General features: G+C 53.3%; 2 protein-coding genes across 2 annotated transcripts in view; one reads left to right on the top strand and one right to left on the bottom strand.

The window, feature by feature from the left end:
- Positions 1 to 24,438, top strand: part of LOC148454898 (uncharacterized) — a 72,173-nt gene that overhangs the window by 14,795 nt on the left and 32,940 nt on the right. The window lies entirely within an intron of this gene.
- LOC148454899 (uncharacterized) overlaps positions 6,323 to 24,438 on the bottom strand; it is a 38,220-nt gene continuing 20,104 nt past the window's right edge. Inside the window, exon 8 of the mRNA XM_088460623.1 lies at positions 6,323 to 6,534. Coding sequence (XP_088316749.1) covers positions 6,323 to 6,534 — 212 coding nt within the window. The remainder of the gene's footprint in view (positions 6,535 to 24,438) is intronic.

Raw genomic sequence — 24,438 nt, 5'->3', positions numbered from 1 at the left:
GTGTGTCTGCCCCCAGGTTTGCAGGATACAGCAGCTGCTCATTTTATAATCTGCTTTTCTTGCCGCATTCACACAATATTAAAGTAAACTGTGGTATTACGTATGCAATAAATAACATTCCAAGTGTTACTACAGAAGGAAACTATATTCTTGTAATTTTGCAATAAAATGACTGATGTAGAAAATTCTGCCTCACTGCTGTGTTTAGTGATAACTTGTGTATAAAGGAAAAGGCGGGGTGTGGGGGGAATGAGGGAGAGGGTGATATATAATAATTTAATGGTAATGTTCAATAAACAAGAAATGTAATGTGTGGGGAAAAAAACTACAAATGTACAGTAAGTAAAGCCCATAATTTGGTGTAATGGGTACGAGGACCTGTGTATAATGTGGTGTAATGGGTAGGAGGACCTGTGTATAATGTGGTGTAATGGGTACGAGGACCTGTGTATAACGTGGTGTAATGGGTAGGAGGACCTGTGTATAATGTGGTGTAATGGGTAGGAGGACCTGTGTATAATGTGGGGTAATGGGTAGGAGGACCTGTGTATAATGTGGGGTAATGGGTAGGAGGACCTGTGTATAATGTGGTGTAATGGGTACGAGGACCTGTGTATGATGTGGTGTAATGGGTACGAGGACCTGTGTATAATGTGGGGTAATGGGTACGAGGACCTGTGTATAATGTGGGGTAATGGGTACGAGGACCTGTGTATAATGTGGGGTAATGGGTACGAGGACCTGTGTATAATGTGGTGTAATGGGTACGAGGACCTGTGTATAATGTGGGGTAATGGGTACAAGGACCTGTGTATGAGCCTGTCTGGGTCACAGCGTCTCCCTATGTCAGTAATGTGTATCTGCTCTATGTCAGTCATACTGATATAATAGGACAATACCACCTTATACATGGACACATGTAGCTGCCCCTCTGCACATTCCCCACCTTTAGTTACAGGACTGGAGGAAGTTACTTTATTGCTGGAACCATCTATGGTAAATCACATTCTCTCACATGATAACGTTAATAACTAGTGTTACAGATGTTTGTATTATAGTAGGGATTGGACATAAGGAGAACATAGTGTCAGTGTAATTAGCATTCATTACACAACATTGTTTAGGCCTAAGCACTGATCCCGGAACATCGATGGTTTCCGATGTTACCACACAAGACTCCTCGTCATCTCCTCAGGGCTGGCTGAGCTGACTCCTCCTGTTACTAATAGTGGTGGACTGACTGCTGCTGTGCTTCATGCTCTGCAGTGATCACACATTGCTCCTCGACCCATGTGACTGCCCTGACAGACTGTGAGCTTAACCAGTCAGCCGGGCACTCAGTCATTGGCAGGCAGTGATACGCTGAGTGCCACCATCACGTCATAGACACAGTGACAGGCTCAGAGTGACTGCCCGCCACCCAAGACACCTGCTCCTGTGCTGCATGCCTGACTGATAATGCTCTGCATTAGGCGGAGAGAGGCCACAGGAGCGAGTTACAGTGACCCAACATCGGTACAACACTATTGTGAGGAAACATCGGAACCTCACCACCTTTGGATAAACCATTAACCACTAAAAACAAACCAATCAACTCCCATCATTACCATATAGCTGACCATAGTGTTAGAGCCACTCAGCTATATTTGGTGAGGTAATGCCTTTAGGACCATTCATGGCTCATTTGGTTTCCATCATGTTTTTTTTTTTTTAAACCTTTTTTTATTGGTATCCAAAATACAATACAAAGAAAAAAAAACATGGAGATTAGTCAACATAATGGGTAATATACATTAAAAAATATATTTTTTTTTACTAGAAACAGTAGTATAAACAAAATACACCAGTATATAATTAAAGTAATAACAATCATTGCAAATCATACAATATGGAGTATTAGTGGCGTATGATGAAAATCGAAAGAAGGTTTAGTATTATCCTCTATCTCACACTCCATAGTAACCATAATCATAAGGTGCAAATACCAATATTTTCAACATTAAAAAAAGAGGGACAAATAAAAATAAGGGAAAAATTGAGAGAGAAAGAAATTGAAGAAACTTTATATTGTTACTTTACTATAGATACAAATGGCATAGAAAGAGATTATCATTTGGTTGTTAAGAAATATTCCATAGACAAAAAACTTACGGTTTCACATGTCCCATTAAACTTCAAAAAGCAATAAAATTACGATCATTAAGGCTGACGCCTTAATGGACGTGTTCCTTGCGTAATACAGATATGGTATGCCATCACACCATGTGGTTAACTGCAGATGCAGCACTCTCTTCCCTAGCCCTTCCCCATGAGGCCATGGCCTTTTTTTCAGGTGCACTATCTAATGTCTCTATTTATAAAATGGTGGAGGGAGGGCACCAATGCTCTATCTGGCAAAGGGAACCAAGAAGTTTAGTTAAGGCTCTGGTGTATTCCATTGAGCACACAATTCTGTGAATTAGCAGCTCCACCATTTTGTGACTGACAGCAATCTCATTCTGTGAGAGTGCTGAATCTGCCATTAACCACAGGGTGTGTTATAATGTAATTAGCCCTTTGTACAATCCTTCCTATACCTTCTAAACCTTTATACGCTCCTGCCTATACCTTCTAAAATTGTCGCTATTTGCGTACGCAGTCATACAGTAAATAAATGCCTTCAGACTTTGAAATGTGTTTCCAACGCACAAAGGATATTATTCAACATAAAAACAGTAGGATACACGCTGTGATCTAAAGACAATTTAGCGCAAAGAAATTATACAGACCCAAGGTACAGCTATACATACGCACGCGCACTGGGACCAGTTACCGGCATCAACAAGAAACCTCCGTCAACAGCATCAGCATGAAGACTCCAGATTGGGGTCTGAACGCACATATATACCCTTACAGGGAGAAGCAATACAATAAGCAAGTTTGACATGATTCCATTGCTTCTCCGTCACGGTGCTTCTGTTACAGGACATTTAACAGGTCGATTCAAATGGACACAGGTCAGCCTCCGACAGCCTTTTGTCTCCTTTTTCCTGCTGCATGCAAATCTAAGCTGCTAACATTACAAAGTACATTTTAGTGCTTTAACTCTCTACAGTCCATAAGTTGAGAACGCATGTTGCGATCTTCTCCCCAATGACACCGGATAGCTGTTGAGACAGAGTAGATCAGTACAACACCAAACATGGTTGGCTTATCATGTACTAAACCTTAGATATAAAATAGTCTTTATTTCACAAAATTAGTAATAAATGAATAAACCTTGAATATTTCACTTTGAAGCTATGGAATCTTTTATGTGAGTGTGCAGTGTGTAAGTATGAGGGGTTTGGGAAAAGACGCTAGTCAGATTTATGTAGTAAGGACTTTATACTTGGGGCAGATGTGTACGCATGAAGCTAATAAACAGCGTTTGCATACAGGATATTATGCATTCGCTAAAGTGCATATTTGTAATGTGTGTATGGGGTATGGTGAAATATGCGATCGCTAATAATTGCATCGCCATTTTATTACGCAAGGAACACTTCCACTAATGCGTCAGCCTTAATGATCATAACTTCATTGCTTTTTAAAGTTTGAGTGGCAGAAATTCAATAGGTTTTGTGAAATTTCATGTCTAAGAAGCCCTAATGGGACACGTGACACCGTAAGGTTTTCTTGTCTATGGAATTTCATTGCTTTTTAAAATGTATTGGGACATCAATGTGTTTTCCACAGAGATACAATCAATAGTCACCAAATCAAATTGGACTTGATAGTTCCAAATGGCTGGATACCACTGATATAGCACTAGGAAGAGGTACCGCTGGATCTTCCTTCTTGTAACACCATAAACATGGAGAAATATAAGGAGAGAGTAGAATAATAGTGCAGTATGCCCTGAAAACGATGGTTTTAATAACAGATGTACACTTACAGGAAATATATGAATAAAGAGCATGTAACAAATCCAATGAGTGACTGCGCCCAGCGTCCACGTCAGTGTGTAGATATCAATCCCAGATGTAGCCAGGGAATAGTAAGTTCATCACTCCGGATGTGGCGATCCACTGTGATGAAATACACAGACCGGTGACAGGTGCCGCAGTAAGTCCATGAGGTGAGCCTCGGGGATACAACTTATTACTCAATACTTTATTAAAGGAACGATTATAATTTGTAGGGGCATAAATATCACATAAAGTGTAAAGAACACCAGAAAGCGTAATCTGAGGAATAACAAATCGGGCATTTGGGTCAGATATCTGCTTTTCAACTACAAATGGGAGCCCTTTCCGTATAAGAATAGCAACTCCACGCGCTTTAGAGGTATACGATGAACAAGCTACAACCCGTTGTCGCAACACAGATAATTTCAGATGTTCCGAATCTGTCAGGTGTGTTTCCTGTAAAAATGATATATCGGCTTTTTTTAAATTGAGATATGAAGTTATTTTGTGATATTTCACAGGGGAATTAGGGCCTGATTCAGACCCGCTTGCGGGCGCATAGCATAGCGCTCGCAAGCGGGTCGATGGTGGCCCAGTGCACACGTGCGGTGCGCAAGCCCCGTAGCGAATGAGAACTTCACTTGCTCCGGGGCTCCATTTTGTGGGCAAATAGGGGCACGCCCCATTTTGTAGGCGGGTAGTGGACTTCCTGCTCTATTATAGCAGGAAGTCCACTCGGCATTGAGAGTGCTGAGACCCTACCTTAGGGTCTCCTCACAATGCCGAACGTTGTGATATCGCAACCATCTCCAGCCCGCCCTCACAAGCTGTGGGTGGGCACCCACAGCTTAGCGAGTGGGCAGGAGAAAAAAAAAAAATCTCGCCCTGATTCAGAGCGAGCTCTTGCAAACAGCGAGCACCTCTGAATCAGGTTCTTAATGCCTTGGACATTCCAAGAACACACTCTAATATTATTCAATATTTAGGGAGTTTAGAGAAAATAGCGCAGACATCCCACCCAAAAAAGCACACCATCGCATTGCTATAGAACAAAAAACATCGATTTTATTAGTTGTAACATCTCCCAATCTCGGAAAAAAGAGGAAAACAGAAGAAAATAAAGGAAAAAATTAAATAAAACAGAAATAATCCACGGTATGAATACAGTTAGAGACATACAAGAACAAGGAAGAGCCGCGCACCCCTGTAATAATGTTGATAAAAATATATAGAGCAGTGGTGTCAAACTCGGGCCCTTCAGCTGCAATGGAACTACACATCCCAGCATGCACTGTCAGAGTTTTGCTATTAGGACTTGCTAAAATTGTGGCAGGGCATGCTGGGATATGTAGTCCCACAGCAGCTGGAGGGCCCGAGTTTGACACCACTGATATAGAGTATCAGAAAGAAATCTATACATAGGCATATCAATATCAGATGTTCAAATAATAATATGCCGGAATATTTCTAACATGAAAAGCACAAAAGTCTAAAGAGAAAAATCGGTTAGAATAAAACCAATTTTAAATATGCTGCAAAGTTCCAACAATGATATCCCAGGGCAGCAACATAAAAGTGCAATAATATAGAAACACCATCATCGGAAAACACACAACAGAATCAAAGTATTAATTGTATTAGAGCAAAGCAGTATCTGAGAGTCCAGTACAAGAATCTGACAATAAGCAGAAAATGATACTTAGGTATATAAAGGAAATCTATCAGTCAGGATTAGCCATGCACTCTTCCTCCTCCTCTTCCATGTATGCTCGGGCATCGGCGGGCACAGTAAAGTCTTTAAAATCTTTACCTTGGAAGATTCTGAGCTTAGCGAGATAAAGAAGAGCGAATTTCCTCTGTGTCTGGACAAGCTTTGAGCAGATAGGGCTCATCTCCTTGCAGGCCCTAGTGACTTCGGCCATGGGAACGCCTCCGTCTGGCAGGCACACCCCCGGCACGCCCACCAAAGGGGGCGTGCTGTCAATCAACATCAACAGCACGCCCCCTTTGGTGCGAGACCCGGAGCGATGGAAAGCCCGTCGCTCATCGGGTCTCGCGCATGCGCACAACGGAGCTCCCTCCATCGTGCGCATGCGCAGTGGGGAACATCGACCCACTTGCGAGCGTCCTACCGCTCGCGAGCGGGTCTGAATGACCCCCAGAGTTCAAGCAACAAAGTATCACTGTGCGTGGGCGTGAGGAATCGGAGAAAGATCCTAAACTGTGCACCCTTTCAACAGTAAAGTCAGGTATAACATCAGCAACTCCCAAAATCTGTGGTAGATCAGAGGGTAGGAATTTGATGAGGTCAGGGCCCCTCAGACTTTCTGGAAGGCCTACCTCACGCAAATTATTCTGGCAGGAATGATTTTCCAAGTCATCTACTTTGCCGATCAGCTGGATTTTTGCAGGGACGCTGCCTGTTGTTTCAATTCGAAGATATCTTGTTCATGCTCACTAATCTTCTGTTCGTTAGATACCACTTGTACATCGGTGGATTCCAGTTGGGATTTTACCTCTTTCAGAGCCGCCACAAACGTAGCAGACTGCTGTTGCATAATTGGGGCCATAGTATCCTTAATCGCTCTCACCATATCTTCATAGACTAATGGAAATGCAGGGGAGCATCTGCTTGGGGCAGGGTGGAGTGTGGTAAGTTGGTGGTACTTATAGAGGATGACTGAGAAGGCTGAGAGGACATCTCGACTAGCAATGAAGGCTCTGCAGGGATAGCAATATCTCCACGTTTACCCGATTTGTTTCTGAGGGTTTTTTCATGGGGTAGGGGCAATTAGGAATTTCTCCATGTCCCGTATTGATAATTAGGAATGTACTATATAGATTATGAGCACCACTAGTAGCAGTTGAGGTGTAATAAAGCAAAACAATAGTAGTTCCAATAAATAGGCAAGATATAGATTGGGATGGATACCCTTGCGCACAGAGTATGTGCTTGTGTAACTAAGGTAAGTGCTTCTGCCATGAGTGGGGATACCCATCCCCACTGGGTAAACTAGAAAATTGGGTTATGTAGCGCTCAGACATATTGCTAAGTGGTATTGTATCAAATGATTCGGTGATGTGGAAAAGAAGAATGGACCCAAAATGTTGCAAGATAAAGTTTACTGGTCTCAATAAACAGCAGCATTAAACATAATATTGGTTATGTACAGAGAGATGTAGCAATCATAGATGTGGGTTGGTTGGTATGAACAAATATTGTAATGTGCACAACCAGGCTGCAGGGCCAGTCTTGGTTTTAATTATAGGGGGAAAAAACTGCATAGGGGGTCCCCCTATAATTAAAACCAGCCCCGGACCCTTTCTAGCGGGGGCTAATGCCACAGCCAGGGGAACCCTTTCACCGGGCCCCCCAGCCGCAGCATCAGTCCTGACCGCTAGTCAGCCCAGGCCAGGGATCCCTGGGGAGTTGGGGACCCCCCCAATAATTTGTGAGACGTTATAAAGGTTATAGGAGGAGGTCATATCTGGCTAGCCGATCCGGAATAGGTCACATCATATAAACTGTAGAATGATTGATTATAATCGCAGCTAGCTACATATTGTGAGGCAATGGTGACATACATCATTCCTCTGCAGAGTTAGGAAAGAACTGAATAATCACATAAGTTTCAGCAATATCTGTAAGTGAAGTTACCTATAATATACCGCAAGAATCAGGACATAGGAACCTTAACATTTACATAAAGGAGACTATTAACAGTTTGCATATGACTAAGTTCAAACTTTAGTAACTACAATTAAAACCCGGGCACCTTTTACCATACTGCACAATCCAAAAATAACTACATGCAGTAGTCTAGAATAATTGACTGTGCACAACTAGGGGCGTTGGGTTCAGGTGTTACTTTAGTACCTAATGTGTTGTAGGAAAAGTTGTGATGTGAAGATGCACTAACAATTTCCTCCACAGTCCGAGGCAAGTGCAAAGGTGATCTATTGTTCCAGATTAATAACATTACCCGGGACCTGCGTGTACTATTACTGTGTGAACCTTTATTGTAATGCTTTTACATAGATGTATTGTACTGGTTTTAATAGCTGTACTGCTATTACATGGTAGTAATTGACTCCTTAGGGAGATTGTACTGAATAAAATCCCTTTTGGTTGTTCAAATACAAGACAGTATACTTGTTTGCCTGCATCTTACTAAAACCAAGCCGAAATTCTGGTGGCTGTTGACTACGGTAAGAACACTCTGCACCACAGGTTGGGTAAAGGGTGTTAAATTATCAGCTGCAGCACATTATCCCCTTCGGCACTGTGGAGGATCATCTTTACATCCTGAGTGTCAAGGACCTCAGGGTCCTGCTCTCACCTCCCATCCTCTAGGAGCCAGCTGCCGGGCTGCCAGTCTATGACCTCTGCTGTGATACAGGTGCAGATGACCATCCCCAGCTCTCCTCCCCTGCTCTCACCTCCTGTCCTCTAGGAGCCAGCTGCTGGGCTGCCATTCTATGACCTCTGCTGTGATACAGGTGCAGATGACCATCCCCAGCTCTCCTCCCCTGCTCTCACCTCCCGTCCTCTAGGAGCCAGCTGCTGGGCTGCCAGTCTATGACCTCTGCTGTGATACAGGTGCAGATGACCATCCCCAGCTCTCACCTCCCATCCTCTAGGAGCCAGCTGCTGGGCTGCCAGTCTATGACCTCTGCTGTGATACAGGTGCAGATGACCATCCCCAGCTCTCCTCCCCTGCTCTCACCTCCTGTCCTCTAGGAGCCAGCTGCTGGGCTGCCAGTCTATGACCTCTGCTGTGATACAGGTGCAGATGACCATCCCCAGCTCTCCTCCCCTGCTCTCACCTCCCGTCCTCTAGGAGCCAGCTGCTGGGCTGCCAGTCTATGACCTCTGCTGTGATACAGGTGCAGATGACCATTCCCAGCTCTTCTCCTGCTCTCACCTCCCGTCCTCTAGGAGCCAGCTGCTGGGCTGCCAGTCTATGACCTCTGCTGTGATACAGGTGCAGATGACCATCCCCAGCTCTCCTCCCCTGCCCTCACCTCCCATCCTCTAGGAGTCAGCTGCTGCACTACCAGTCTATGACCTGTGCTGTGATACAGATGCAGATGACCATTCCCAGCTCTCCTCCCCTGCTCTCACCTCCCATCCTCTAGGAGCCAGCTGCTGGGCTGCCAGTCTATGACCTCCGCTGTGATACAGGTGCAGATGACCATCCCCAGCTCTCCTCCCCTGCTCTCACCTCCCGTCCTCTAGGAGCCAGCTGCTGGGCTGCCAGTCTATGACCTCTGCTGTGATACAGGTGCAGATGACCATCCCCAGCTCTCCTCCCCTACTCTCACCTCCTGTCCTCTAGGAGCCAGCTGCAGGGCTGCCAGTCTATGACCTCTGCTGTGACACAGGTGCAGATGACCATCCCCAGCTCTTCTCCTGCTCTCACCTCCTGTCCTCTAGGAGCCAGCTGCTGGGCTGCCAGTCTAGGACCTCTGCTGTGATACAGGTGCAGATGAACATCCCCAGCTCTCCTCCCCTGCTCTCACCTCCTGTCCTCTAGGAGCCAGCTGCTGGGCTGCCAGTCTATGACCTCTGCTGTGATACAAGAGCAGATGACCATTCCCAGCTCTTCTCCTGCACTCACCTCCCGTCCTCTAGGAGCCAGCTGCTGGGCTGCCAGTCTATGACCTCTGCTGTGATACAGGTGCAGATGACCATCCCCAGCTCTCCTCCCCTGCTCTCACCTCCTGTCCCCTAGGAGCCAGCTGCTGGGCTGCCAGTCTATGACACCTGCTGTGATACAAGTGCAGATGACCATTCCCAGCTCTCCTCCCCTGCTCTCACCTCCCGTCCTCTAGGAGCCAGCTGCTGGGCTGCCAGTCTATGACCTCTGCTGTGATACAGGTGCAGATGACCATCCCCAGCTCTTCTCCTGCTCTCACCTCCTGTCCTCTAGGAGCCAGCAGCTGGGCTGCCAGTCTTTGACCTCTGCTGTAATACAGGTGCAGATGACCATCCCCAGCTCTTCTCCTGCTCTCACCTCCCATCCTCTAGGAGCCAGCTGCTGGGCTGCCAGTCTATGACCTCTGCTGTGATACAAGTGCAGATGACCATCCCCAGCTCTCCTCCCCTGCTCTCACCTCCCGTCCTCTAGGAGCCAGCTCCTGGGCTGCCAGTCTATGACCTCTGCTGTGATACAGGTGCAGATGACCATCCCCAGCTCTCCTCCCCTGCTCTCACCTCCCATCCTCTAGGAGCCAGCTGCCGGGCTGCCAGTCTATGACCTCTGCTGTGATACAGGTGCAGATGACCATCCCCAGCTCTCACCTCCCGTCCTCTAGGAGCCAGCTGCTGGGCTGCCAGTCTATGACCTCTGCTGTGATACAGGTGCAGATGACCATCCCTAGCTCTCCTCCCCTGCTCTCACCTCCCGTCCTCTAGGAGCCAGCTGCTGGGCTGCCAGTCTATGACCTCTGCTGTGATACAGGTGCAGATGACCATCCCCAGCTCTCGTCCCCTGCTCTCACCTCCCGTCCTCTAGGAGCCAGCTGCTGGGCTGCCAGTCTATGACCTCTGCTGTGATACAGGTGCAGATGACCATTCCCAGCTCTTCTCCTGCTCTCACCTCCAGTCCTCTAAGAGCCAGCTGCTGGGCTGCCAGTCTATGACCTCTGCTGTGATACAGGTGCAGATGACCATCCCCAGCTCTCCTCCCCTGCCCTCACCTCCCATCCTCTAGGAGTCAGCTGCTGCACTGCCAGTCTATGACCTGTGCTGTGATACAGATGCAGATGACCATTCCCAGCTCTCCTCTCCCATCCTCTAGGAGCCAGCTGCTGGGCTGCCAGTCTATGACCTCTGCTGTGATACAGGTGCAGATGACCATCCCCAGCTCTCCTCCCCTGCCCTCACCTCCCATCCTCTAGGAGTCAGCTGCTGCACTGCCAGTCTATGACCTGTGCTGTGATACAGATGCAGATGACCATCCCCAGCTCTCCTCCCCTGCTCTCACCTCCCATCCTCTAGGAGCCAGCTACTGGGCTGCCAGTCTATGACCTCTGCTGTGATACAGGTGCAGATAACCATCCCCAGCTCTCCTCCCCTGCTCTCACCTCCTGTCCCCTAGGAGCCAGCTGCTGGGCTGCCAGTCTATGACCTCTGCTGTGATACAAGTGCAGAAGACCAATCCCAGCTCTCCTCCCCTGCTCTCACCTCCAGTCCTCTAGGAGCCAGCTGCTGGGCTGCCAGTCTATGACCTCTGCTGTGATACAGGTGCAGATTACCATCCCCAGCTCTTCTCCTGCTCTCACCTCCTGTCCTCTAGGAGCCAGCTGCTGGGCTGCCAGTCTATGACCTCTGCTGTAATACAGAAGCAGATGACCATCCCCAGCTCTTCTCCTGCTCTCACCTCCCATCCTCTAGGAGTCAGCTGCTGGGCTGCCAGTCTATGACCTCTGCTGTGATACAAGTGCAGATGACCATCCCCAAATCTCCTCCCCTGCTCTCACCTCCCGTCCTCTAGGAGCCAGCTCCTGGGCTGCCAGTCTATGACCTCTGCTGTGATACAGGTACAGATGACCATCCCCAGCTCTCCTCCCCTGCTCTCACCTCCCATCCTCTAGGAGCCAGCTGCCGGGCTGCCAGTCTATGACCTCTGCTGTGATACAGGTGCAGATGACCATCCCCAGCTCTCACCTCCCGTCCTCTAGGAGCCACCTGCTGGGCTGCCAGTCTATGACCTCTGCTGTGATACAGGTGCAGATGACCATCCCCAGCTCTCCTCCCCTGCTCTCACCTCCTGTCCTCTAGGAGCCAGCTGCTGGGCTGCCAGTCTATGACCTCTGCTGTGATACAGGTGCAGATGACCATCCCCAGCTCTCCTCCCCTGCTCTCACCTCCCGTCCTCTAGGAGCCAGCTGCTGGGCTGCCAGTCTATGACCTCTGCTGTGATACAGGTGCAGATGACCATTCCCAGCTCTTCTCCTGCTCTCACCTCCCGTCCTCTAGGAGCCAGCTGCTGGGCTGCCAGCCTATGACCTCTGCTGTGATACAGGTGCAGATGACCATCCCCAGCTCTCCTCCCCTGCCCTCACCTCCCATCCTCTAGGAGTCAGCTGCTGCACTGCCAGTCTATGACCTGTGCTGTGATACAGATGCAGATGACCATTCCCAGCTCTCCTCCCCTGCTCTCACCTCCCATCCTCTAGGAGCCAGCTGCTGGGCTGCCAGTCTATGACCTCCGCTGTGATACAGGTGCAGATGACCATCCCCAGCTCTCCTCCCCTGCTCTCACCTCCCGTCCTCTAGGAGCCAGCTGCTGGGCTGCCAGTCTATGACCTCTGCTGTGATACAGGTGCAGATGACCATCCCCAGCTCTCCTCCCCTACTCTCACCTCCTGTCCTCTAGGAGCCAGCTGCAGGGGTGCCAGTCTATGACCTCTGCTGTGATACAGGTGCAGATGACCATCCCCAGCTCTTCTCCTGCTCTCACCTCCTGTCATCTAGGAGCCAGCTGCTGGGCTGCCAGTCTAGGACCTCTGCTGTGATACAGGTGCAGATGAACATCCCCAGCTCTCCTCCCCTGCTCTCACCTCCTGTCCTCTAGGAGCCAGCTGCTGGGCTGCCAGTCTATGACCTCTGCTGTGATACAAGAGCAGATGACCATTCCCAGCTCTTCTCCTGCACTCACCTCCCGTCCTCTAGGAGCCAGCTGCTGGGCTGCCAGTCTATGACCTCTGCTGTGATACAGGTGCAGATGACCATCCCCAGCTCTCCTCCCCTGCTCTCACCTCCTGTCCCCTAGGAGCCAGCTGCTGGGCTGCCAGTCTATGACCCCTGCTGTGATACAAGTGCAGATGACCATTCCCAGCTCTCCTCCCCTGCTCTCACCTCCCGTCCTCTAGGAGCCAGCTGCTGGGCTGCCAGTCTATGACCTCTGCTGTGATACAGGTGCAGATGACCATCCCCAGCTCTTCTCCTGCTCTCACCTCCTGTCCTCTAGGAGCCAGCTGCTGGGCTGCCAGTCTTTGACCTCTGCTGTAATACAGGTGCAGATGACCATCCCTAGCTCTTCTCCTGCTCTCACCTCCCATCCTCTAGGAGCCAGCTGCTGGGCTGCCAGTCTATGACCTCTGCTGTGATACAAGTGCAGATGACCATCCCCAGCTCTCCTCCCCTGCTCTCACCTCCCGTCCTCTAGGAGCCAGCTGCTGGGCTGCCAGTCTATGACCTCTGCTGTGATACAGGTGCAGATGACCATCCCCAGCTCTCACCTCCCGTCCTCTAGGAGCCAGCTGCTGGGCTGCCAGTCTATGACCTCTGCTGTGATACAGGTGCAGATGACCATCCCCAGCTCTCCTCCCCTGCTCTCACCTCCCGTCCTCTAGGAGCCAGCTGCTGGGCTGCCAGTCTATGACCTCTGCTGTGATACAGGTGCAGATGACCATCCCCAGCTCTCCTCCCCTGCTCTCACCTCCCGTCCTCTAGGAGCCAGCTGCTGGGCTGCCAGTCTATGACCTCTGCTGTGATACAGGTGCAGATGACCATTCCCAGCTCTTCTCCTGCTCTCACCTCCAGTCCTCTAAGAGCCAGCTGCTGGGCTGCCAGTCTATGACCTCTGCTGTGATACAGGTGCAGATGACCATCCCCAGCTCTCCTCCCCTGCCCTCACCTCCCATCCTCTAGGAGTCAGCTGCTGCACTGCCAGTCTATGACCTGTGCTGTGATACAGATGCAGATGACCATTCCCAGCTCTCCTCCCCTGCTCTCACCTCCCATCCTCTAGGAGCCAGCTGCTGGGCTGCCAGTCTATGACCTCCGCTGTGATACAGGTGCAGATGACCATCCCCAGCTCTCCTCCCCTGCTCTCACCTCCTGTCCTCTAGGAGCCAGCTGCTGGGCTGCCAGTCTATGACCTCTGCTGTGATAAAGGTGCAGATGACCATCCCCAGCTCTCCCCTACTCTCACCTCCTGTCCTCTAGGAGCCAGCTGCAGGGCTGCCAGTCTATGACCTCTGCTGTGATACAGGTGCAGATGACCATCCCCAGCTCTTCTCCTGCTCTCACCTCCTGTCCTCTAGGAGCCAGCTGCTGGGCTGCCAGTCTATGACCTCTGCTGTGATACAGGTGCAGATGAACATCCCCAGCTCTCCTCCCCTGCTCTCACCTCCCATCCTCTAGGAGCCAGCTGCTGGGCTGCCAGTCTATGACCTCTGCTGTGATACAAGTGCAGATGAACATTCCCAGCTCTTCTCCTGCTCTCACCTCCCGTCCTCTAGGAGCCAGCTGCTGGGCTGCCAGTCTATGACCTCTGCTGTGATACAGGTGCAGATGACCATCCCCAGCTCTCACCTGCTCTCACCTCCCATCCTCTAGGAGCCAGCTGCTGGGCTGCCAGTCTATGACCTCTGCTGTGATACAGGTGCAGATGACCATTCCCAGCTCTCCTCCCCTGCTCTCACCTCCCATCCTCTAGGAGCCAGCTGCTGGGCTGCCAGTCTATGACCTCCGCTGTGATACAGTTGCAGATGACCATCCCCAGCTCTCCTCCCCTGCTCTCACCTCCTGTCCTCTAGGAGCCAGTTGCAGGGCTGCCAGTCTATGACCTCTGCTGTGATACAGGTGCAGATGACCATCCCCAGCTCTCCTCCCCTACTTTCACCTCCTGTCCTCTAGGAGCCAGCTGCTGGGCTGCCAGTCTATGACCTCTACTGCGATACAAGGGCAGATGACCATCCCCAGCTCTCCTCCCCTGCTCTCACCTCCCGTCCTCTAGGAGCCAGCTGCCGGGCTGCCAGTCTATGACCTCTGCAGTGATAAAGGTGCAGATGACCATTCCCAGCTCTCCTCCCCTACTCTCACCTCCCGTCCTCTAGGAGTCTGCTGCCGGGCTGCCAGTCTATGACCTCTGCTGTGATACAGGTGCAGATGACCATCCCCAGCTCTCCTCCCCTACTCTCACCTCCAGTTCTCTAGGAGCCAGCTGCTGGGCTGCCAGTCTATGACCTCTACTGCGATACAAGTGCAGATGACCATCCCCTACTCTCACCTCCCATTCTCTAGGAGCCAGCTGCCGGGCTGCCAGTCTGTGACCTCTGCTGTGATACAAGTGCAGACGACCATCCCCAGCTCTCCTCCCCTACTCTCACCTCCCATCCTCTAGGAGCCAGCTGCTGGGCTGCCAGTCTATGACCTCCGCTGTGATACAAGTGCAGATGACCATCCCCAGCTCTCCTCCCCTACTCTCACCTCCCATCCTCTAGGAGCCAGCTGCTGGGCTGCCAGTCTGTGACCTCTGCTGTGATACAAGTGCAGATGACCATTCCCAGCTCTCCTCCCCTGCTCTCACCTCCCGTCCTCTAGGAGCCAGCTGCTGGGCTGCCAGTCTATGACCTCTGCTGTAATACAGGTGCAGATGACCATCCCCAGCTCTCCTCCCCTGCTCTCACCTCCCGTCCTCTAGGAGCCAGCTGTGGAGCTGCCAGTCTATGACCTCTGCTGTGATACAAGTGCAGATGACTATTCCCAGCTCTCCTCCCCTGCTCTCACCTCCCGTCCTCTAGGAACCAGCTGCTGGGCTGCCAGTCTATGACCTCTGCTGTGATACAAGTGCAGATGACCATTCCCAGCTCTCCTCCCCTGCTCTCACCTCCCGTCCTCTAGGAGCCAGCTCCTGGGCTGCCAGTCTATGACCTCTGCTGTGATACAGGGGCAGATGACCATCCCCAGCTCTCACCTCCTGTCCTCTAGGAGCCAGCTGCTGGGCTGCCAGTCTATGACCTCTGCTGTGATACAGGTGCAGATGACCATCCCCAGCTCTCCTCCCCTGCTCTCACCTCCTGTCCTCTAGGAGCCAGCTGCTGGGCTGCCAGTCTATGACCTCTGCTGTGATACAAGTGCAGATGACCATTCCCAGCTCTTCTCCTGCTCTCACCTCCCGTCCTCTAGGAGCCAGCTGCTGGGCTGCCAGTCTATGACCTCTGCTGTGATACAGGTGCAGATGACCATTCCCAGCTCTCACCTGCTCTCACCTCCCATCCTCTAGGAGCCAGCTGCTGGGCTGCCAGTCTATGACCTCTGCTGTGATACAGGTGCAGATGACCATTCCCAGCTCTCCTCCCCTGCTCTCACCTCCCATCCTCTAGGAGCCAGCTGCTGGGCTGCCAGTCTATGACCTCCGCTGTGATACAGTTGCAGATGACCATCCCCAGCTCTCCTCCCCTGCTCTCACCTCCTGTCCTCTAGGAGCCAGCTGCAGGGCTGCCAGTCTATGACCTCTGCTGTGATACAGGTGCAGATGACCATCCCCAGCTCTCCTCCCCTTCTCTCACCTCCTGTCCTCTAGGAGCCAGCTGCTGGCCTGCCAGTCTATGACCTCTGCTGTGATAAAGGTGCAGATGACCATTCCCAGCTCTCCTCCCCTACTCTCACCTCCCGTCCTCTGGGAGCCAGCTGCCGGGCTGCCAGTCTATGACCTCTGCTGTGAAACAGGTGCAGATGACAATCCCCAGCTCTCCTCCCCTACTCTCACCTCCTGTCCTCTAGGAGCCAGCTGCTGGGCTGCCAGTCTATGACCTCTACTGCGATACAAGTGCAGATGACCATCCCCTACTCTCACCTCCCATTCTCTAGGAGCCAGCTGCCGGGCTGCCAGTCTATGACCTCTGCTGTGATACAAGTGCAGACGACCATCCCCAGCTCTCCTCCCCTACTCTCACCTCCCATCCTCTAGGAGCCAGCTGCTGGGCTGCCAGTCTATGACCTCCGCTGTGATACAAGTGCAGATGACCATCCCCAGCTCTCCTCCCCTACTCTCACCTCCCATCCTCTAGGAGCCAGCTGCTGGGCTGCCAGTCTGTGACCTCTGCTGTGATACAAGTGCAGATGACCATTCCCAGCTCTCTTCCCCTGCTCTCACCTCCCATCCTCTAGGAGCCAGCTGCAGGGCTGCCAGTCTATGACCTCTGCTGTAATACAGGTGCAGATGACCATCCCCAGCTCTCCTCCCCTGCTCTCACCTCCCGTCCTCTAGGAGCCAGCTGTGGAGCTGCCAGTCTATGACCTCTGCTGTGATACAAGTGCAGATGACCATTCCCAGCTCTCCTCCCCTGCTCTCACCTCCCGTCCTCTAGGAACCAGCTGCTGGGCTGCCAGTCTATGACCTCTGCTGTGATACAAGTGCAGATGACCATTCCCAGGTCTCTTCCCCTGCTCTCACCTCCCGTCCTCTAGGAGCCAGCTGCTGGGCTGCCTGTCTATGATCTCTGCTGTGATACAGGTGCAGATGACCATTCCCAGCTCTCCTCCCCTGCTCTCACCTCCCGTCCTCTAGGAGCCAGCTGCTGGGCTGCCTGTCTATGATCTCTGCTGTGATACAAGTGCAGATGACCATTCCCAGCTCTCCTCCCCTGCTCTCACCTCCCGTCCTCTGGGAGCCAGCTGCTGGGCTGCCAGTCTATGACCTCTGCTGTGATACAGGTGCAGATGACCATCCCCAGCTCTCCTCCCCTGCTCTCACCTCCCATCCTCTAGGAGCCAGCTGCCGGGCTGCCAGTCTATGACCTCTGCTGTGATACAGGTGCAGATGACCATCCCCAGCTCTCACCTCCCATCCTCTAGGAGCCAGCTGCTGGGCTGCTAGTCTATGACCTCTGCTGTGATACAGGTGCAGATGACCATCCCCAGCTCTCCTCCCCTGCTCTCACCTCACGTCCTCTAGGAGCCAGCTGCTGGGCTGCCAGTCTATGACCTCTGCTGTGATACAGGTGCAGATGACCATCCCAGCTCTCCTCCCCTGCTCTCACCTCCCGTCCTCTAGGAGCCAGCTGCTGGGCTGCCAGTCTATGACCTCTGCTGTGATACAGGTGCAGATGACCATTCCCAGCTCTTCTCCTGCTCTCACCTCCAGTCCTCTAAGAGCCAGCTGCTGGGCTGCCAGTCTATGACCTCTGCTGTGATACAGGTGCAGATGACCATCCCCAGCTCTCCTCCCCTGCCCTCACCTCCCATCCTCTAGGAGTCAGCTGCTGCACTGCCAGTCTATGACCTGTGCTGTGATACAGATGCAGATGACCATTCCCAGCTCTCCTCCCCTGCTCTCACCTCCCATCCTCTAGGAGCCAGCTGCTGGGCTGCCAGTCTATGACCTCCGCTGTGATACAGGTGCAGATGACCATCCCCAGCTCTCCTCCCCTGCTCTCACCTCCTGTCCTCTAGGAGCCAGCTGCTGGGCTGCCAGTCTATGACCTCTGCTGTGATAAAGGTGCAGATGACCATCCCCAGCTCTCCTCCCCTACTCTCACCTCCTATCCTCTAGGAGCCAGCTGCAGGGCTGCCAGTCTATGACCTCTGCTGTGATACAGGTGCAGATGACCATCCCCAGCTCTTCTCCTGCTCTCACCTCCTGTCCTCTTGGAGCCAGCTGCTGGGCTGCCAGTCTATGACCTCTGCTGTGATACAGGTGCAGATGAACATCCCCAGCTCTCCTCCCCTGCTCTCACCTCCCATCCTCTAGGAGCCAGCTGCTGGGCTGCCAGTCTATGACCTCTGCTGTGATACAAGTGCAGATGAACATTCCCAGCTCTTCTCCTGCTCTCACCTCCCGTCCTCTAGGAGCCAGCTGCTGGGCTGCCAGTCTATGACCTCTGCTGTGATACAGGTGCAGATGACCATCCCCAGCTCTCACCTGCTCTCACCTCCCATCCTCTAGGAGCAAGCTGCTGGGCTGCCAGTCTATGACCTCTGCTGTGATACAGGTGCAGATGACCATTCCCAGCTCTCCTCCCCTGCTCTCACCTCCCATCCTCTAGGAGCCAGCTGCTGGGCTGCCAGTCTATGACCTCCGCTGTGATACAGTTGCAGATGACCATCCCCAGCTCTCCTCCCCTGCTCTCACCTCCTGTCCTCTAGGAGCCAGTTGCAGGGCTGCCAGTCTATGACCTCTGCTGTGATACAGGTGCAGATGACCATCCCCAGCTCTCGTCCCCTACTTTCACCTCCTGTCCTCTAGGAGCCAGCTGCTGGGCTGCCAGTCTATGACCTCTACTGCGATACAAGTGCAGATGACCATCCCCAGCTCTCCTCCCCTGCTCTCACCTCCCGTCCTCTAGGAGCCAGCTGCCGGGCTGCCAGTCTATGACCTCTGCAGTGATAAAGGTGCAGATGACCATTCCCAGCTCTCCTCCCCTACTCTCACCTCCCGTCCTCTAGGAGCCAGCTGCCGGGCTGCCAGTCTATGACCTCTGCTGTGATACAGGTGCAGATGACCATCCCCAGCTCTCCTCCCCTACTCTCACCTCCAGTTCTCTAGGAGCCAGCTGCTGGGCTGCCAGTCTATGACCTCTACAGCGATACAAGTGCAGATGACCATCCCCTACTCTCACCTCCCATTCTCTAGGAGCCAGCTGCCGGGCTGCCAGTCTGTGACCTCTGCTGTGATACAAATGCAGACGACCATCCCCAGCTCTCCTCCCCTACTCTCACCTCCCATCCTCTAGGAGCCAGCTGCTGGGCTGCCAGTCTATGACCTCCGCTGTGATACAAGTGCAGATGACCATCCCCAGCTCTCCTCCCCTACTCTCACCTCCCATCCTCTAGGAGCCAGCTGCTGGGCTGCCAGTCTGTGACCTCTGCTGTGATACAAGTGCAGATGACCATTCCCAGCTCTCCTCCCCTGCTCTCACCTCCCGTCCTCTAGGAGCCAGCTGCTGGGCTGCCAGTCTATGACCTCTGCTGTAATACAGGTGCAGATGACCATCCCCAGCTCTCCTCCCCTGCTCTCACCTCCCGTCCTCTAGGAGCCAGCTGTGGAGCTGCCAGTCTATGACCTCTGCTGTGATACAAGTGCAGATGACTATTCCCAGCTCTCCTCCCCTGCTCTCACCTCCCGTCCTCTAGGAACCAGCTGCTGGGCTGCCAGTCTATGACCTCTGCTGTGATACAAGTGCAGATGACCATTCCCAGCTCTCCTCCCCTGCTCTCACCTCCCGTCCTCTAGGAGCCAGCTCCTGGGCTGCCAGTCTATGACCTCTGCTGTGATACAGGGGCAGATGACCATCCCCAGCTCTCACCTCCTGTCCTCTAGGAGCCAGCTGCTGGGCTGCCAGTCTATGACCTCTGCTGTGATACAGGTGCAGATGACCATCCCCAGCTCTCCTCCCCTGCTCTCACCTCCTGTCCTCTAGGAGCCAGCTGCTGGGCTGCCAGTCTATGACCTCTGCTGTGATACAAGTGCAGATGACCATTCCCAGCTCTTCTCCTGCTCTCACCTCCCGTCCTCTAGGAGCTAGCTGCTGGGCTGCCAGTCTATGACCTCTGCTGTGATACAGGTGCAGATGACCATCCCCAGCTCTCACCTGCTCTCACCTCCCATCCTCTAGGAGCCAGCTGCTGGGCTGCCAGTCTATGACCTGTGCTGTGATACAGATGCAGATGACCATTCCCAGCTCTCCTCCCCTGCTCTCACCTCCCATCCTCTAGGAGCCAGCTGCTGGGCTGCCAGTCTATGACCTCCGCTGTGATACAGGTGCAGATGACCATCCCCAGCTCTCCTCCCCTGCTCTCACCTCCTGTCCTCTAGGAGCCAGCTGCTGGGCTGCCAGTCTATGACCTCTGCTGTGATAAAGGTGCAGATGACCATCCCCAGCTCTCCCCTACTCTCACCTCCTGTCCTCTAGGAGCCAGCTGCAGGGCTGCCAGTCTATGACCTCTGCTGTGATACAGGTGCAGATGACCATCCCCAGCTCTTCTCCTGCTCTCACCTCCTGTCCTCTAGGAGCCAGCTGCTGGGCTGCCAGTCTATGACCTCTGCTGTGATACAGGTGCAGATGAACATCCCCAGCTCTCCTCCCCTGCTCTCACCTCCCATCCTCTAGGAGCCAGCTGCTGGGCTGCCAGTCTATGACCTCTGCTGTGATACAAGTGCAGATGAACATTCCCAGCTCTTCTCCTGCTCTCACCTCCCGTCCTCTAGGAGCCAGCTGCTGGGCTGCCAGTCTATGACCTCTGCTGTGATACAGGTGCAGATGACCATCCCCAGCTCTCACCTGCTCTCACCTCCCATCCTCTAGGAGCCAGCTGCTGGGCTGCCAGTCTATGACCTCTGCTGTGATACAGGTGCAGATGACCATTCCCAGCTCTCCTCCCCTGCTCTCACCTCCCATCCTCTAGGAGCCAGCTGCTGGGCTGCCAGTCTATGACCTCCGCTGTGATACAGTTGCAGATGACCATCCCCAGCTCTCCTCCCCTGCTCTCACCTCCTGTCCTCTAGGAGCCAGTTGCAGGGCTGCCAGTCTATGACCTCTGCTGTGATACAGGTGCAGATGACCATCCCCAGCTCTCCTCCCCTACTTTCACCTCCTGTCCTCTAGGAGCCAGCTGCTGGGCTGCCAGTCTATGACCTCTACTGCGATACAAGGGCAGATGACCATCCCCAGCTCTCCTCCCCTGCTCTCACCTCCCGTCCTCTAGGAGCCAGCTGCCGGGCTGCCAGTCTATGACCTCTGCAGTGATAAAGGTGCAGATGACCATTCCCAGCTCTCCTCCCCTACTCTCACCTCCCGTCCTCTAGGAGTCTGCTGCCGGGCTGCCAGTCTATGACCTCTGCTGTGATACAGGTGCAGATGACCATCCCCAGCTCTCCTCCCCTACTCTCACCTCCAGTTCTCTAGGAGCCAGCTGCTGGGCTGCCAGTCTATGACCTCTACTGCGATACAAGTGCAGATGACCATCCCCTACTCTCACCTCCCATTCTCTAGGAGCCAGCTGCCGGGCTGCCAGTCTGTGACCTCTGCTGTGATACAAGTGCAGACGACCATCCCCAGCTCTCCTCCCCTACTCTCACCTCCCATCCTCTAGGAGCCAGCTGCTGGGCTGCCAGTCTATGACCTCCGCTGTGATACAAGTGCAGATGACCATCCCCAGCTCTCCTCCCCTACTCTCACCTCCCATCCTCTAGGAGCCAGCTGCTGGGCTGCCAGTCTGTGACCTCTGCTGTGATACAAGTGCAGATGACCATTCCCAGCTCTCCTCCCCTGCTCTCACCTCCCGTCCTCTAGGAGCCAGCTGCTGGGCTGCCAGTCTATGACCTCTGCTGTAATACAGGTGCAGATGACCATCCCCAGCTCTCCTCCCCTGCTCTCACCTCCCGTCCTCTAGGAGCCAGCTGTGGAGCTGCCAGTCTATGACCTCTGCTGTGATACAAGTGCAGATGACTATTCCCAGCTCTCCTCCCCTGCTCTCACCTCCCGTCCTCTAGGAACCAGCTGCTGGGCTGCCAGTCTATGACCTCTGCTGTGATACAAGTGCAGATGACCATTCCCAGCTCTCCTCCCCTGCTCTCACCTCCCGTCCTCTAGGAGCCAGCTCCTGGGCTGCCAGTCTATGACCTCTGCTGTGATACAGGGGCAGATGACCATCCCCAGCTCTCACCTCCTGTCCTCTAGGAGCCAGCTGCTGGGCTGCCAGTCTATGACCTCTGCTGTGATACAGGTGCAGATGACCATCCCCAGCTCTCCTCCCCTGCTCTCACCTCCTGTCCTCTAGGAGCCAGCTGCTGGGCTGCCAGTCTATGACCTCTGCTGTGATACAAGTGCAGATGACCATTCCCAGCTCTTCTCCTGCTCTCACCTCCCGTCCTCTAGGAGCCAGCTGCTGGGCTGCCAGTCTATGACCTCTGCTGTGATACAGGTGCAGATGACCATTCCCAGCTCTCACCTGCTCTCACCTCCCATCCTCTAGGAGCCAGCTGCTGGGCTGCCAGTCTATGACCTCTGCTGTGATACAGGTGCAGATGACCATTCCCAGCTCTCCTCCCCTGCTCTCACCTCCCATCCTCTAGGAGCCAGCTGCTGGGCTGCCAGTCTATGACCTCCGCTGTGATACAGTTGCAGATGACCATCCCCAGCTCTCCTCCCCTGCTCTCACCTCCTGTCCTCTAGGAGCCAGCTGCAGGGCTGCCAGTCTATGACCTCTGCTGTGATACAGGTGCAGATGACCATCCCCAGCTCTCCTCCCCTTCTCTCACCTCCTGTCCTCTAGGAGCCAGCTGCTGGCCTGCCAGTCTATGACCTCTGCTGTGATAAAGGTGCAGATGACCATTCCAGCTCTCCTCCCCTACTCTCACCTCCCGTCCTCTGGGAGCCAGCTGCCGGGCTGCCAGTCTATGACCTCTGCTGTGAAACAGGTGCAGATGACAATCCCCAGCTCTCCTCCCCTACTCTCACCTCCTGTCCTCTAGGAGCCAGCTGCTGGGCTGCCAGTCTATGACCTCTACTGCGATACAAGTGCAGATGACCATCCCCTACTCTCACCTCCCATTCTCTAGGAGCCAGCTGCCGGGCTGCCAGTCTATGACCTCTGCTGTGATACAAGTGCAGACGACCATCCCCAGCTCTCCTCCCCTACTCTCACCTCCCATCCTCTAGGAGCCAGCTGCTGGGCTGCCAGTCTATGACCTCCGCTGTGATACAAGTGCAGATGACCATCCCCAGCTCTCCTCCCCTACTCTCACCTCCCATCCTCTAGGAGCCAGCTGCTGGGCTGCCAGTCTGTGACCTCTGCTGTGATACAAGTGCAGATGACCATTCCCAGCTCTCTTCCCCTGCTCTCACCTCCCATCCTCTAGGAGCCAGCTGCAGGGCTGCCAGTCTATGACCTCTGCTGTAATACAGGTGCAGATGACCATCCCCAGCTCTCCTCCCCTGCTCTCACCTCCCGTCCTCTAGGAGCCAGCTGTGGAGCTGCCAGTCTATGACCTCTGCTGTGATACAAGTGCAGATGACCATTCCCAGCTCTCCTCCCCTGCTCTCACCTCCCGTCCTCTAGGAACCAGCTGCTGGGCTGCCAGTCTATGACCTCTGCTGTGATACAAGTGCAGATGACCATTCCCAGGTCTCTTCCCCTGCTCTCACCTCCCGTCCTCTAGGAGCCAGCTGCTGGGCTGCCTGTCTATGATCTCTGCTGTGATACAGGTGCAGATGACCATTCCCAGCTCTCCTCCCCTGCTCTCACCTCCCGTCCTCTAGGAGCCAGCTGCTGGGCTGCCTGTCTATGATCTCTGCTGTGATACAAGTGCAGATGACCATTCCCAGCTCTCCTCCCCTGCTCTCACCTCCCGTCCTCTGGGAGCCAGCTGCTGGGCTGCCAGTCTATGACCTCTGCTGTGATACAGGTGCAGATGACCATCCCCAGCTCTCCTCCCCTGCTCTCACCTCCCATCCTCTAGGAGCCAGCTGCCGGGCTGCCAGTCTATGACCTCTGCTGTGATACAGGTGCAGATGACCATCCCCAGCTCTCACCTCCCATCCTCTAGGAGCCAGCTGCTGGGCTGCTAGTCTATGACCTCTGCTGTGATACAGGTGCAGATGACCATCCCCAGCTCTCCTCCCCTGCTCTCACCTCACGTCCTCTAGGAGCCAGCTGCTGGGCTGCCAGTCTATGACCTCTGCTGTGATACAGGTGCAGATGACCATCCCAGCTCTCCTCCCCTGCTCTCACCTCCCGTCCTCTAGGAGCCAGCTGCTGGGCTGCCAGTCT

The sequence above is a fragment of the Taudactylus pleione genome, unplaced genomic scaffold (genome assembly GCF_031769625.1).
Source record: "Taudactylus pleione unplaced genomic scaffold, aTauple2 ptg000968l, whole genome shotgun sequence".
NCBI classification, from domain to species: domain Eukaryota; kingdom Metazoa; phylum Chordata; class Amphibia; order Anura; family Myobatrachidae; genus Taudactylus; species Taudactylus pleione.
Note: the sequence above shows the minus strand (reverse complement) of the source record. Positions and strands in the feature narration are given on the sequence as shown.